Source organism: Aphelocoma coerulescens, chromosome 4A, assembly GCF_041296385.1.
Source record: "Aphelocoma coerulescens isolate FSJ_1873_10779 chromosome 4A, UR_Acoe_1.0, whole genome shotgun sequence".
Lineage (NCBI taxonomy): Eukaryota > Metazoa > Chordata > Aves > Passeriformes > Corvidae > Aphelocoma > Aphelocoma coerulescens.
This window is the reverse complement of record NC_091018.1, coordinates 9725189-9742235: the sequence shown is the minus strand read 5'-3', so window position 1 is coordinate 9742235 and position 17047 is coordinate 9725189. Positions and strand designations below refer to the sequence as shown.

The following is a 17047-nucleotide window of genomic DNA, read 5'->3' as shown; positions in this document are numbered from 1 at the left end:
CAATTACTAAGTCTAGCAAGAGGCAATGATTATTAGTAGCACAGGGCTATGGGGAACTGTCCCTTTTGGGACCAGAACTTGCTCCACATCAATGTTGAGATTCCTCCTTTCTGATTTTGCACCAGCTTCTGTCAATACTTTAGGTCTCAACTGACATAATTACAGGCTCTTCAGAAGATGGCTGGGGTCAGTTCAAAGAAGGGCTCAAATAGAATACAGTTGGATCTAAGGCACAAAAATCCAAAACTGTGTTGAAAAAACCCCAGTCTGACTCATGTGACTTCTCCCTTTTCAACCTCTGTCATCTTCTTTATTCAGTGTTCTTTAGGGACATCTAGAATTTTGTGATACATGTTCACAACAGACATGAAATCTGCAAACTCTCTCTGAACTGCTGCCCAAGCCCCTGGAAATCAGAAACTATGTGGAATAAAACCCACCTTCTTTGAAGAGCACTTTTGGGTGGACATGGAACCAGGCATGTTTGTGCAAATGTTGTATCCCCCTCTGATAAATTCTATTACAAGCCCAAGCATCAACTTTTCTGCTCACTGTTCCCGAAGTACCAGGATCTATTTAATTCACCTATTTATTTGGCAAGCTTACTCCTTTACCCACCAAGGGAGGCAGGGCACAAGCCTGGTTTTACAGCTGTTTGGCCAAGGCTTGCAAGAGCCCCATACAGAAGCCTCAGAAGACAGAACTGGAAAAAGCAGTTTGTACTTTATCTTCTGGAGAGGTAAATAATAATTATACCTGACTTACATGTAATCATCATGTAAGAGCTGGTACAACTGCCTGGGCATATACATTAGTCTCCCCACCATGTAAGTCGAGTTAGTTGAAGAGCAACAATAAATACATCCTCAAAGAGCAAAAAGTCTTGGTTTGAAAATTGTAACTCCAGAACAGAGCAAAAACCCAACCACAAACTTACTGGATTTGCTTTAGGAAAGTGAGGTGATCTACTGCGATATTTCCTTACTTGTGATTCACATCTTGTTTCTATTGATAAATTTGTGTGTATGACTGTCTCTGTTTTCCCAATGAATCATGTTTTTGGGATTTCCCTGAGCTGGATGCTGCGGTGCTCATGCTCCTTTAGGATTTCTAAGTCAACATCCTCCATTTGTTGCTGAATAATTTAGTGTTCACCATTTCACTTGGTGTACTTCTGTGTTTGAAGATTTATTACGGTAATCTTCTTTAGAGGGAGTGTATGTGATAGCTCAGTGCACTAGGGTTTAGTCCCATGAATCTTACACTGGTATTAGCTTCTGATCACTCACCCTGTTCTGTGAAATGAGGAGAAAATTAAAAAAAAACCCTAGGCAAAACACATTTCTTGCAACACTTACTTTTCCTGGTTTTGTAGTCTTTTATTTTGACCTGGAATAAACTCTGAACTTGACTGCAATGCAATTTTTTCCCTGGCTTCTTATAAAAATCTTTCATTATTCAAGAAAAAGAAAGTAAAAAGAACAGTATAGGATAGCTGGTCTCAGGAAGATCTTGAGCAGCTCTGTTCATCCTCTGTGTCCAGTACAGCAGTTAAGAACTGAGGCATATGGGAGGTGCCGTTCTTTCACACACAGAAGTTTAAACAGGGCTCATACAACATATGTAGGTACAACATGCAGGATAAAAGCACTCCTGTTACGATTATGTAGCAGCAGGTGTTAGATTTACATGAAAAGGGAGTAAATTACATCCAAAATACCTGAAATATTATGTGCGTATCACAATTGGTTTGCCACTGCTCGGCACAAGCATACTATTTAAGTACTACACTCTGGTTGCATAGAATTAGCTGTACACAGTGTTCCTCAACACAGTAAAACCTCCTTGTTTATTAAGCGAACTCAGCTCAGTGAACATCACATCAACACATGCTACTCTCCTCAAGTGGGTAAATTGGGTAAGATGTAGTTTAATTTCTATTAAATTTTTGAGTCCATAAATTCCACTTACGTTCTTCTCCAGTTCTTTTGGGCCAAGTTATTCAAATCATAATGTGGAGTTCATGGGATTCTGTCTCTTTAGAAAGGGAAAACAAACATATTTTACCTACTTTGAGACAAAGGTATTATTATTATGTAAAGTCTTATTCTATATCAAAATACTGTCTTGTGTATGTTCAATGGTCTTCTGGAACAAAACCAAACATGTTACACACTACAGGTATTCTCTCATCCATGCTTTTTTGTTTGCTGGCCTATCTCATGAAAAGTCCTGATATCAGAAGAAGTTTAGAACACCAAATAATATGTAAAAAATACATCATTCGCTGCAGTAGGTTCTTCATTTCAGGTTTTTTTGGGGGAAGGAAATGGAGCTCTGAGGTTATTTTTCTTAAAATACTTTCTAATCCCTCTGCAGAGAGAAAAGCAGTAGGTCAAAGAGAGAAAATGTTTACACTTTGCTTACTCTCTAAATCTCTAAAAGCAAATTCTTGTACATAAAATACTGGCAGACCCTTTGTTGCTTTGTATGTCTTATTTGCAAACCATCTGGCTCTGACACCTACCATTATCCAAACCAATCCTAATACTGAGAGTAGCCAACTCCTCTTAATCCTCACATCCCATTCATCCCATTTCTTTTCCTTTTATGCAAAATTACCAATACATCCATTCTGAAGACTTGATGCGTTACACAGCAGTTTTGCAGCAAAAATAATTAGAGGCACTCAGATAAAATATGTAATGTAGCCAAACAGAGATACAGCAAGAGTGTGTGCCAGGATGTAATTTGAAATATGTTCCACTGAATTTTCAAGACTAAAAAAATCCTGCCTTTCCTTAGGCAATATAAGAAAATAAAAAATATTAATGAACTAGAGACATTTCTATTCTTCTCAAAAAAGTAGCAAATAGGATGTACCCAACGTGAGTATCAGCTACATAAAACAGGCACATATATAGTACACTCTCCAGATATACCTGTGAATTAAGCTCTTTCAGCCATAAATAAGAAAACATCTGGAGGATTTCTTTAAACTGGGACAATTACATAAGAAAACAATAGAGAAAATGTGACCATCTTCTTGGCACCACTGTCCAAAACCAGCTGTAAAATAATGGCCATTCCTCATCCTTTCTAGATTGGTGAATACATAAAGGAAAAACAAGTTGGTTTGTTACCAGTCTTTTTATAACCTATCTAAAAAGGAGATTTTTCTGTAGAAAATAAAGAAAAATTATTTAGCAGGACAGAAGGCAAATCCTTAGGGTGTATCGTTTTTGTAATTCATTAAAACTGTACATTCTGAAATGCAGTGACTGTATATATTGTAATTGGACTGGTATTAAGCACTTCTTTTTTGGCCAAATTACTGTGACAGCTTTCCAGTATATGACAGTGAAATGACAGGACAACTCCAATATCAACAGCTTGAGAAGTTCAGACAAAAATTCATCTCGGACCATTAAAGACATCTGAATATACAAGTAAGAATTTCACTGGAATTCCAGTAAAAATAAAGAATAGAAACCAAAAATTCAGACAACAATATTATCTCAGAACATTAAAGACATCAAAAAACATGCATAAGGATCCCTCTGCAAATCCAGGAAAACTATTAGGTTACCTGTAGTATTTGAAAGAGCTATGGTGCAAGAGCTTTGGGATGTCCATATCTCATCATTGCTGACTGTAGTCAAGATACGCCTTTATTACTGATATTTACAGGTCAATTAGCTCCAAAAGTATCTTGTGTTGGATTGACTAGTAACGAGCTTCACACTTTTTAGTAAAGCAATTTGGAAAACTCTCACTATATGCTTTTAAATATTATTTGTTGAAACAGAATAATCAGGAAGGCGCTAACCATATTTACACACACTAGTCTCTCCTCCTCTGTTTGTGCTAAATTTAGAGCCCGTCTGGCAGAAAAGCACATAGAAGCAGAAATGTGGCTGGTTTGCTATAGGCACATCTGTATTTTGCTTGAAACAGCTAATGGGTGAATTTATGGATCACAAGATTATTTTCTCAGAATATGAATAATTGTAGGTATTTAGAATCATGCATAATAAACATTTTGAAATGTGGTCCAGTTACTATTCAAAGATAATTTTTGTCACAAAGATTGAGAAGCTTAGCATTTTATAGACACTACAGCCAAGCTAAATACACAGCTGGAGTCCTTTTATTATGGCATTTTGTTACATATCCTTAGAACTCCCACCCTTCCCATATGAACTACTGAAACCATATTTACAATTGATAGGATTTTGAAAAACACGGATGTTAAAAATGTCGCTGGATAAAAGAATTACTGAACTGTGTTCTTCTTCCTGAATCTGAAGCATATTGTTAAAAAAGAGGCAGAGAATGTATGAAAGCTTTGGGAAGAGGAAGAAGGAATAAAAGAATTCTGGAAAATATATTTTCTCCAACCACCTATGAAACAAAACCAATGAGCTTTCAGAGAACAGATGTGTTTAACAGGAGGGAATATGCATGACTTGTGGTGCTAACAAATCCCTCAATTTTGTATAAGTTATTTTGATGGGCTGCAATTTTTGAAACCACATCTCTCCAATTATTAGAATTTTTTCTGAAAGCTGTTAAAGCACCTTATAATTTCCAACTCAATTTAAACTGTTCTCAGAGTTTATATTTGTGTGAGACCATGAGTGGCAAGCATGAAACCTTGTATCAAATGACACATCTCTCAGGTTTGCTCTCAGTGAGTACAATCCATTCTCTCCTGCAGCTGTGAAAGACTATCCAAAACTAGAATCAGCTACAGTAAGATCAACTTTCATGGAGATTACTTTAGAAGTATCTGCTCTGAGGATGTATGAAAATTTTAATTTCTGACTTAGGTTTTTAGTTATTCCAGACTAGGGCAAGTTTACTCTCATTGAGTGCAATAGGGGTATCTGGACCCCAAGTCACTTTGTAGAAGAGAAAGGTCTCTTACCAGTGACTACAATTTCTTCTTCATGTCTTCTGTCCAACAAATCTTTTAGCAGCAAATATGATATAATGCTAAATTTTATATACTCTATACTCCTTTATATATACAAAGTAGTTTTACATTTTACTATATTCCATTGTACAACTTTACATAGTATGTTATTGTTTCGATTCATAGTTCAGCAATTCAATACATATTTAGATAACTGCCTTTCCACGTCCTGCTATTCATTTAGCTTAAAAAAAATAGTAGAAAAGAAGCACAGTGGTGCAATGTCCAGGCACTTTCAATGTTGCTCAGCAAAATAAGCAAGCACTCTGTCTGAAAGCATGGCAACTCTTTTTGTGGAAAAAAAAACCCAAACCAAACCACCACAAAATTGAATCTTTGCTCATCATGGATTATTTTAAACATCCTTTGTACAGTTCCAAGAATTCCTGAGAAGGCTCTGTAAAATATGACTGATATGTTTATATGTCAGCAGTGGGTCTGAGTGAGCAGTAACTTCCATCACTAGAGGTTCCGCTGATCGCACAGAAAACATGAAGAGAGTCCTGCATCCATGGTGAATGCATTGTGTCTTCATGATAGATCTAAACAAAGCAAAACAATCACAAATTCAATACAGGTTTCACTTCATTATGATAATCAAGCTGCTTAAAAAGGTATGCAAAAGAGATATCCAACCTTGTCTTCAAAGCTGTTTCACAAAGGCAGCATAACAAAGAAATAAGAAAGAAGAGTAGTTTAGCAATTTCTGTAGCATTAATATATCACACACTGTTCTGTGTATTACTGGATCACTTTTAGCTACAGCTATGCACTGTAGGAAAGAAACAGTTCTCTGTACAACAGTTTTTTATTATGTCTTAGCAGTAACAGAATTCCAATAGGTTTTTTTGTAAGCATGGGGAGTAGGTGCAGCTAAATCCTACAGACTGTGAGATCTGTGTCCAGATTTTGTACTTTGTAGCCTGAAGGACATTCTGACAGTGCAGGATCCAACTGGACTGGCAGAGCTGACTGTCTATTTGTTTTCACCATGTGGTTCACCAGTCAAGTTAGTTACCTTGAACTTGCATTAGTGAAACTGAGGTCACGGGCCATCATAAACAGCTTCTGGACATCCAGCTTTCTGCCAGTCTCTGAAACTTCCTGGACCTGTTCAGCTCCAGTTTATCAATTTTTTGTCTTTACATTTTAGCTTAAAAGATCTGTAAATAAGGTCATAGGCTGACCCAGTGATTCCCATCTGCCCCTGCATCTCAAATGAAGGGCACTGCCTGTGTTGCTTTGGACACTGATAATATTTAGAAAAGCATATGTTACCTGCAATGAGAACCTAAGTTAATGCACTACACTTTTTATGTTTAACTGAGTAATGTTGCAAAATAAAAGAACTCATTCCAATAGGTTGAATTTGTTAGATATTAGGTCATTTGATGGCAATGCAAAGTTCAAGTCAGCTGTTGTACATAATGTTGTGCAACTATGAAAAACAGTGTTCATAAACATAGTCTTTTAAGCTGCCTTTTGAGCTATTACAAGAAGAAAGTGTAAAGTATATCCTTCCCAGGGAGCCCTTCACTTGGACATTTCAGTCATATTTTGCCCCTTAACCAAAGACGACACAGCAGTGGATAAATCCATTGAGGTAACAGGGAGTGTGTTTTAACAATGCTTCTTTGTTCTAAAATAATCTTAACTATTGTACTGTGACAGTGCAGGACTGAGTGATTTGTTTTTGATTTGACTATTGCAAAATTCAAAAGCCACAGAAGTTCCAGCAGCTGCATGCAAATTAGATGTCTTGGCACTGGCAAACAGCTTAGAGTAAGCAGGTGGCAGTTCTTATGAACAAGCCTCTCTGAGCAAAGTTCAGTAGTGGAGTATGCAGGTAGTGGCAATGAAAAAACCAGTATGGCATATGTGCAACATCAATACTTTGCAAACTAAAAAAATGGTGGCCATGAGCAGAATAGAAAGGGAATCTAACAAAAGAAACAGGAATGCAGCAGTCACTCTCAAACAGATGCACCCTTATGCTCCTACAACAAAAATCATCCCATCATGAGACTGTTTCCCTGAAATGATATTGTACTCTTCCACAACAAGACTCTGATTCCCACAAGCATTATTTTATTGTAAATTAACCTTATTTACAAACAGCAGCCTGGTGCAGTTGTATTATTTTGCCACTTGCAAATTTTTCAATTAGTGTGAGCAACTACTCAACTGACTGTGGAATTTGCCTATCCATTTTTAGTGAGTTAACATGTTACATCTTTAATTCACAGTCACACATAGTCTGTAAATTGACTAACTGGGAGATCCTGAAAGCATTCTTCTAAATTTCAAGTTCTATGGAGCACAATGCAATCTGTACTGCTGATTTTATAACCTTAATGCTATAAATCTACAACAAGCTTTCTTTTGTCATAATGTCAAAATGAAACAGCAGAGGTATGGAAATTACTTCAGAAAGCCAGTTCTCATCTAATTTCACAGCATGGTATTAGGTAGAAGTACAACTGCTCTTTGAATCTCTCACCTCTATGATGCTACTATTCAAATGTATTTTCCTAGAAAGATCCAAGAAAACATAAAAACATAGATCAAATAAATTAGCATGAACTTTAACTGCATATAAATGGCATGTTGGCATTAGGCAAAAATTATAAGAAAACATATGTAAGGAAAAATAACATATTAACAAAACCCCCATACTCTGGATATAACTGAGGAAATGGAAATGTTGCCAGAGAACTTTGACCTGTGACCTCTTTATAATTTGCAGACATGACAGAACGTGGCACAGGATTTCTGATGACCACAGCAGGCAGTGGTGTGTCACTGAACACTCCACCCTGCAGCACTCTGAATACCAACATCAGGCCGAGTCTTTCAGTCAACAGAAAGCAGTTTTAGGAATCCACCAAATATACTGCTTAATTTTCATGTTCGCTTACTTGCCCTTTTATATTTAGCTACAGAACATGAGGAGTGATCACATTTTCAGTTAGTTCCCAGCCAGCTTTCAGCTTAGTCAGTTTTCAAGCACAGAGAGCCACTTCTGTGGGCTTCCACCGTGCAGTACATGCCTGTTCATGGATGATGTCAGAAAGCTCTTTCACCATATCCCGAAAGTTTGATTTTAACCCTTCATGGTACTCCACTTGATCCTCCTTAATGAGACGCTCGTTGAGCTCCAGAGCAATTCCACAGGCTTGGATAAACTTCCTGGGGAGGAAAGGAATGAACCTGGGGCATTACAATAGTCCGGCCTTCTACCCAAGCAAGCAACTGAACAGGCAGGCAAATCTCAGTATTTCCCACCTCCTTTTCTTTAGTGTTTGGGGCAAGTCATATTCCAGGATTATCCCTGGCACAGTAAATCAGGGAATGGAGAGGGACTGAAACACAGGTATTGGGCTTTCTGCTGGAGCTCCTTTGAGAGCCTGGATCCTCAGCAGATGGGACAGCCAGTCCTGCAGGGCTGGCCAGAGCTGGGTGCATGTGACACAGCAGGGCTGTGAGAGGTCAGGCTCCTAACAGCAGAGACACCCTCCTGAAGGAAGTTCACACCGTGGGGAGCTATAATGCTCTTTCTTGGGTCTGTTATTCATTGTTTGCTTTATTTAACACACATATTTTCCTTTTTTATAAAACTCAATGAAAATGCATTCACAACTGAAATGGAGATTGTGTTTGCACTGCAAGGCTGGAAAGTAAAACCATGCATGGCATGTTTTCAGGGATTACTCCCTGACCCAAGTTACTTGATACATGGAAGGATAATTAGATTAGCCCAAATGATGCTTTCTCCATACAATGAGAATGGAGAAATAGGTGAAATGGACATCATTAGCACAGAGTAACAAATGCAGGGGCTGGTGGATAACTGGTTGCACCTGAGAGGTCCAGAAATGAGTGTGGCAAAGACTCATCATCCTGAGGTAAAATAGGGGTTGCCTAATCATAAATTGGGGGACACTTTCAAGTGGGAGGTAAAACTTACCCTAAGGGACAGAAATTAGAAAAACACCTGTGCAAGTCACACAGTTTCAAAAACTAGCAACAGAAACAAGAACAGTGCTCTTCCATAAACTGGGAAAGGATCTGCTTTAAAATATTTCAAGTTCATCATTAGCTAGCAAAAAATCCCCTGGGCAAAACTAGCAAACAATGCACATTATCAAAGACCCTTGAATACAGGACTGTCAGATCTCTGGTTTTCAAACATACTTCATGTGATAATCTCAAATTCCCACACAAACTCTTGAAGCAAGTGTTCAAACAAATCTCCCCAGGCAGAGCACAGCCCTGGACTTGGGAACTCTTGATAAATATAATTTCATTGGCTTTTTTCACATATGTGAGCACCTATAACCCCATGAGACTTTATATGACATATCTAAGCATCCAGCATCTGCTGAGTTTGGAGACAGACAAAAATATAATCAAAGCAGGTACCATCTTCCAGCCAGCTGCTAGTTTTTACTACATTAGAAATCCTACCTGAACATTTCTTTTAACTCATTCACCTTCTTAGCAGGATATTTGCTGGACTGGCTGTCACTTAGGAAAGCTCTGGCATAGGCCAAAGGACCAGCATTAACCTAGAATGAAAGAAGAAATCATTTATGCTATAACTCCTTCTGAGATGCTCAAGGCACTTGTGAAAGGAATAATAATAATTTTTTAAAAGCCCCACCCAAGATCAGCATACTATTTCAATGCCATCAACTCTGCATTACTAATGTCACCAGAGGCACCTGAAGTTTCAAAAGTTGAGTATTTGTTTTTCCATCTATGTTTTTAAGATGAAAAGCTAAATGAAGATAGAAAGAGAGATTGTTTCCTCATATTTTCCTCTTATTTCCATGTGGAAAATAAACATGGTCTGAGTCCTAAGGTCGCTTATCCAGACTGAGAATCCAGGCTTCCAAAAAGGCTGTTTGTGTCTGATTCTTACAGTACAATCTTCAAGACTTAAGTATATTTCAGCAGTTACTTATGGCTAATTAATGTGCAATTACACTTGGACTTGACACTGTAAACACCACTGGAGAAAACGTTTATTCCCACAAGCCACCCACTTCTGTAGCACTGAACGTGACAGGGAGGCTGTGCTGGAGGCTGGTGGCTGCAGCCCTGAAGCCTGGGTAGTTAATGATTTCTGGAAAGTAAATGTGTTGTGTTGTGACAATGCCTCACTCTGAGCTGTGTATGTAAATGCAATTCTGAACAGACATCAAACAGACTGACCTGCACAGAAACACAGCCCTGCAGTTTGAGCTGCAGCTGGATCATGTCAACATCACCAGCAGAGCTGCAGAGTTTCTGCAGCTCTGCTGTCTTGTCCTTTATTTCATCAGTAGCAACATCAATTGGTTTTAAATTAACCTGATGTTCATAATTGACCGGAATTCTCTTCTTTACGTATGGAAAGGAGTTCAAAGCTAGCAGAAACAGCAAAACAAATGTATAGATTGAAAAGTCATGCAGCACATAGTAGTACTCTTCATAGAACATATACAAGCAGATTCTTGCCCCTGGGGATGTGAAATCCCAAACAAGGCTATAATTTACCAGCACGATTTTTTAATCTCTAAAAATGTGCACATAAAAACACAATGTAAATTCTGCCTCCCAACCAGATATTGTCTCACAATTCTGTTTAAGATGAGAGAATTTGTGACACTTCTGGAATATTTTCATGAGCTAGAATAGTCTCCTAATAGTTACTGATACTGTCTCTCATGCTCAGATATTTGTACTTACTAGTTAGAATGGTCCTTTTTTTACATTGTTCTTCCACACTGCCATGCTTTTTTCCAGATAAAGTGAAAGGAGTTTCAAATACAAATCTATTGATATTATGATTTCTTTCAAATTCAGTTTTTCTTTCAGACATTTCTTTGTCTTCAAAGTAGGGCTTCACATAAGTCACTTGAATATGGGCATACTTGGGATCAAGGTCTTTAATGCTGACCTATGAAATAAGAGGGTTACTCACAGGAGGAGCAAAGGTTAATAAGTTATAATTGGCTAATCTATCCACTGGGATCTGATTTAAACTAATTCCCTGCTGACCTTGCCTCATTGCATGAAGGCCAGTGACACACCAAATGCTCATTTTGCCCTGAGCTGGGATGTCTAGACCATCCACCAGCAGATAAGACAAGGAGGCATGGCACAAGAAATACATCACCTGGTGCCAAACAAGCTATTCCCGCAGCAGGCAGTCACATCCCCTGATCCATTGATGCAGCACAGGCCTGGGCTACTTAGCCCTTCTAATATGACCACAAAGTTTCCAGACTGTGATCCAGTGCTCACACAGTGCTGGGGCAGGCAAACCTGCAAGCCTGAACTAAACCAGCTTCGGGATCACCAGCACTGTCTTTGGTAACCCAGATAAATCCCACTGCAGCCTAAGGGTATGAACAGCCCTTGCAGGGAACATAAATAAGTCCTCCATATGAAAAGGAAGGAGCTAAGGCTGCAAGGCCCAAAGAAATTTTCTTTTAGACTTGCAGCATCAAAGCAACAAGAAGTAGCTCTGCTTCCAGTCACCTGATGCTCTGTGCTGGCTTCTAATGCCTTCAACAAGGCTCAGTGCAATGGGGATTGCAATTTCCCACTCATAGTTCACACCTGGGAGCCAGAGCAACACCAACACTTGTCAAGCTGTGCAACATGTCCACACACAGGAGCATGAGAATGCCAGGGGCAATTGGAAGCAGGGTGCTTGTAAGAAGGTGGATGAGAGGGCTCATTCTTCCCCTTCCACTGGCAGAAGGAAGGGATGCTTTGTCATCTTCTTTCAGCTCCACAAAGCATGCAGTTTAACTCTACCTTATTAGAATCCTGGATAATCTTTACAGTCTCTGACCCAAATTTTTCTCCATAAAGTTTAAGAAGTCTGAAGGAGATCTCCGAGAGGCCTGTCAGTTTAGGTTCCTTATAGATGTACTCCTTCCCATCTTCTTCCTCAAAGAATGTCTGGCATTAACCACAAAAGAAAGCAGTGAGGAATAGCCATGTTTCTTCATTTGGAAAACTTTTATCTTAGATTTACTACTTGGAAATCAAGTTTCTACTAACATTTCAGAAAGCCAAAAAGGTTTGGAAGGCTATGGCTCACGAAGTATCACTGAACTTTGCCTGTTTAATAGATTCCTTCAAGAATGGTCTAAAAAAAAAAAATTCTCCAACCAACACAAACACAACACGTCATTACTTGAGGACAACCAGTGAGAAATCTAAACAATGTGAACAATGTGGAAGACGCTTTGGCCAGCATTTGAACTTTTGGAAGGTTGGAAAGAGACAGGCAGGAGAAAATAATACACAAAGAGAGAAGGAACAGAAAGATACGTAAGTTGAGAAAGCCCTGACAGCAGAGCCACAGGAACAGTCTGAAATTAAGGAATTTGTGTAGACTGAAAGAGACTTTAAGCAATAAAAAAAGAAATGGGTTTCCTGTGCTTTAATTCCTCTTGTATTCAGGGAAGTGGGATTTGGTGTATTTACTGTAAATAGAGACAAAATTGCATCAAAGGCTGTGCTTGCATCACCGATCTTGCCCATAATGGAAACAGCATGGGAACTTCATGTTTTGGTGAGCTGTTCCAGTTATAATTTGTGACACAGCATTAAGCTATCTGCATGTAGCTGGAATATAAAGCCAGAAAAGCTTTAAAGTGCAAAACTGGATCAAGTACTGGTTGCCAGGATGCTACACAGCCTAATTTTAAGGGCTGATCCAGTTATTTCCACAGCTTCTGGAAAACTAAGCTAGCAGTTGTTTCCTTTTATTTGTTGCTAACCTTATTTACTTTTTACATATTCAAAGTTACAGAGAAGATGACAGTAAATATAAAATGCATGTTTTCTGCAGCAACAGTCAGTGCTCTGATATGTTGTGTGTGTAGTGACAGTGGCATTCAAAGGTACAAACCCATGATGATTTCAGGGGTATTCATCATCTCCTCTAAAACAAAGAATGAAAAAAGGCAAGGCTAATATAATTTACATGATGTTTTCTAAAGAGGGGTCCTGCACCTCCCCCATGGTTATGAGTCCACAAGCAGAAGCAGGTTGTTCAGAGACAGAAAGGACACGAGGGTATCACACTTTATTAGATTAACTGCTATAGGTGGAGAGAAAAAATAAAACCACAACTGCTTTTAAGCTCAGAAGACTTCACGAGATATGATAAGATCATGCTGCTTCCTGGGACTCTGAGCCCCAGACTTTATTCAGTTTTCCAGTTACCTCAGCTAACAAAAATACTACCTATCTCTACATGTGTGTAACCAACACTGATAGATATTTTGCCTCCAGCGTCTCTCATAACCTTTTACTCTGATAATACCTAGAAGGGAGCACCAATTTTCTGTAGAAAAAAGTCTGTTACTATTACTGTAACAGACTACTATGGTTATATACTGTTACTGGTTATATACTATACACACTAAATTGTGTCTGTGTAACCTACAATAACTATAATTACAAAAAACCCTTCGGTGTTTTCTGAACCCACTAAGCCATTTCCTAATTGCTGAGTTGTTTTAGGAAAAGCCTACCAGCAGAATCATAAACTTTGTAATAAATCAAGTGCTCCTAGAGTCAGACACAAACCCTCATCCCCAGTGTGCAACACCAAAACACTCACATAGACACACTGGTGGCTGCACCAGAGGAGCTTTTCAGCTCCAGGTCTGACAGAGCAGCAGCTTTTGGGGCCAGATTGCCTGGTGAGGGGTTGCTGGCAAGCCAGTGTATATACTTACTTGTCCATAAAAGGCCACTCTGAAAAAGGTTCCAAGAAGCCTCTTCCTTGAGTGCATTACTTCCAGTATTTTAGCATATGCTCCGTGGAGTGTTCTGTACAGCTGGGTGAGTTTCTGGAAATCAGATTTTGACATTATGATGAAAGCAGGATTTTGCACGCAGGACATTCCAGCTAACACCGGAAGCTACTAAGATATCTGAACACAATCCTCTGGAGAATTGAAACCTTAATTTCTAAAGAGGTTGAATTCATGCAGTCTTGTCTGAAAAACCTGGTTTTAAGTACATGCTTAGTGTCAGGTCTGCAGGGTAACAGAGACTGCAGTAACACCACTACCCTTGGAGAGAAGGCTGAGTGCACTGTCTCAGCGTGTTTCCTGACTGAGCCTTCACAGACAGAGCAACTGGCAGTAGTTTTTTAATTAAAAACAGCTTTACAATTAAAAAAATAGATTGAGGCAAGACTTCCCCCAGCTTCAGTTATATGGCTGGATATTCTGTCATGGCAGAGGGAGGGAAAGGGGACCAGTATTAAGCTGAAGCACAGGTCACAGCAGGTGGTGGGAAGGAGCAAGGCTGAGAACAGCTTCCTTCCTTCCTTCCTCTCCACTTGCCACTGAATTACCCACAGATCTAGTCTTTTCTTTGAACTGTTCTCATTCTGTTTTTAACCCTTGAAAACCTCAGGTCTCCAAAAGAATCTAGCTTTGATGAGCATATGGAATGACAACAGTTCTATTTTACAGGAAGGACGGTGGTAATTATTCACTGAACATGAGTCATCCATGTCATTAGCTTTAATAATTACCTTTCAGATCATTGCTTTCACTAATTTCTTTAAAAACCAACAATGAAGCACAGTGTGTGCTTTACTGATACCAATTCAGTAATTTGTAACTTCAAAAACAAAAAAGTCCCGTTTTTTTTCTTAGCAGTCTAGAAAATCACCTGCTCTATGCAAATGAGTTCAAAATACCCACCTCAAATTCATGCCGCTTTTCATAAATAGGAATGATCAGTTTGGAAACTTCAGAAATTGTTTCGTAACGCTCTGCTTTCCACAGGCCATCTACACACTGTTCCAGCAGCTCCACCAGGACTTCCTATGAGAGCAACCAAATGGGTGGTGTTAATAACACTCCAACTTAGAAGATAAAACCATTTTAACTTCAGATACTTTTATCAGATCCCAGAATAAGTAATCACAGTTACGTAAGTTTAAACCCTGTGTATTCCTGGCCTTTCTAAAGGCATTCTAAATTTTGGGGAGGGGAAGGGGGAAGAAGAAGAAAAAGGACAAGTTATTTTTTAAAAGTTCATTACATATTCATAAATCATTAGCATAGTAGCCTGCAAGTATGTCCTGGTTATTTAGTTACTTCCCCAGGAAACTGCAAAACCTCTGGGAGCGTATGGACATGACAGCACTGGAGGTCAGAGGTGTGTGTCTAAGAAACACGTCCAAGGAACATGCATGCAATAGCAGTGGGCTGTGGTGCCAAGGATCCTCAAGTCTTGATGAATGGGCAGCTGGGCTACAGGGCCACCTCACTCAGCCATGTGGCTGACCCAATGGTGCAGAAGTACTTATGAGACTTTATGATTCATGGGTGGATCTACCCACTTCCCCAATGCCTTGCTATAGTTTCTGGATTGTTCTGTTAACATGGTGTCCTGCAGCACAGCCCTAACGCCAGGGGACCCTAAGATGACCTCTCCCTTGCAGAGCTTGACTTCATTCTGTCCCTCCTTGGAAATACCACACCTGGCTATGCTGCCCTGTGCTGGTAGCATTAGCATTTGCATAACACAGCAGGCAAAGGTTGCGGTGCAGCTTTTTCAGTCTCAGTGCTAGAAAAGCCTTTCATAGGAACCAAGAACTTACATCAGTTTTACCTGTCTGAATCATACACAGAAAATTCTTCAGAGCAGATTTCTCTTGGGAAATTGCAGTGGAACAAACAGTCTTGTTTACAGATACCAGTGCACAACTGCAATTTGTTAGAGCTCACATGAACAAAGCCCAAAACTAAATCCTAATCTGATATCAAATATCCTGTACCTACAGTACAGGACCTCACCTCACTGTAATGTACATCCATCATCCCACCATCTTCTTTCATTGCACCTTCTTCATCAATGTTGGGAGTGATTTTCCTGAAGGCAGTGCATCCACTGGGAAAGAGTTCTTCAGCAGACAAAAGCAAATGGATTAGTGGAATTATCTCAAATGTGTCGTGCTGCTGTACTTTAACCTGAGCTGACAAGTCAGTACTGCTCAACAACTCTCTCACTGCCCCACTTAACCCTGCTGGGATGAGGAGGAGCATCAGGGAAAAAAAGTAAAACCCAAGGGTTGAAATAAGAATAGTTTTAATAATTGAAACAAAGTAAACTATGATAACAATAATAATAATAAAAATAGATAGAGGGATATAAACCTCAAGAAAATCTAGTGATGCACAATACAGTTGCTCATCACCCACTGACCAATGCCAAACCCATTCCCAGACCGGCCCCCTTTCCAGGTAACTCCCCTACTTAATACATTGGGCATGACATTCTGAGATGTGAAATATCCCTTTGGCCAGTTCAGGTCAGCTGCCCCAACTATTCTCCTTCCCAGGTTTTTGTGCAGCTCCTCACTGGCACCGCATGAAACACTGAGAGATCCTTGACTTAGAGTAAGCACTACTGAGCAACAACCAAACCAGCAGTGTGTTGTCAGCATTACTCTCACACTGAATCCAAAACAGAGCACCAACTACCAAGGAATAAAAGTAATTCTACCCCTATCCAGCTATTGCTGGAGAGCTGGGTGGTAAGCAGACAGCATTGTACACTCCTAGCAAGGAAGCACAGTTATGTCTCCCAAAACTTTGGGTAGTTCAGCCTTTAGTGAACCATTCCAGTCTCTGTAGATGTAGAGTGCCAGTGACAGAAATAACTCAAGTGTTCAAACTTCATTTAATATTCCTTTGGACTTGTTTCTCTTCCCTTTTAGGAGTTCTCCTTTACCACTAGTTGTGGTAAGCAGCCTTCGTGTACAAATAAAACATTGAGAACTTTCAATACCCTCCTCTCTGCAGCCATGTGAAATGTGCATATGTATCACAAGAACGAGCCCTGAATTTTTCCACTTTGCCAAGACAAAGTACAATATTTGGAGGGACTCCAAGCCTCCTGAGCAGGGCACTGAAGAACTTTCCAAGCAAGGCAGTGCAAGTAATCAGCTTTTATGCAGCCTTAACTCTCTGAAATGTTAAGGGTCCACTTCAACAATTACTCCCTTACACGGAACTGAGAAATTAGGTCAAT

At 39.4% G+C, this 17047-nt stretch overlaps 1 protein-coding gene across 5 annotated transcripts in view; it reads right to left on the bottom strand.

Annotated features, from left to right (window-relative positions):
* Positions 1-1022: 1022 nt before the first annotated feature.
* DOCK11 (dedicator of cytokinesis 11) overlaps positions 1023-17047 on the bottom strand; it is a 79812-nt gene continuing 63787 nt past the window's right edge. For 3 of the 5 annotated variants that reach the window (XM_069015240.1, XM_069015243.1, XM_069015242.1), the window contains 9 exons: positions 15811-15917; positions 14710-14832; positions 13729-13842; positions 11789-11935; positions 10712-10922; positions 10196-10389; positions 9446-9546; positions 8029-8167; positions 1023-5520 (listed from right to left, as the gene is read on the bottom strand). In XM_069015240.1, coding sequence (XP_068871341.1) covers positions 5398-5520; positions 8029-8167; positions 9446-9546; positions 10196-10389; positions 10712-10922; positions 11789-11935; positions 13729-13842; positions 14710-14832; positions 15811-15917 — 1259 coding nt within the window. In that variant the 3' untranslated portion in view covers positions 1023-5397. Of the gene's footprint in view, positions 5521-8028; positions 8168-9445; positions 9547-10195; positions 10390-10711; positions 10923-11788; positions 11936-13728; positions 13843-14709; positions 14833-15810; positions 15918-17047 lie in introns of those variants that run through there. The other 2 variants (XM_069015241.1, XM_069015244.1) reach the window with 2 other exon arrangements.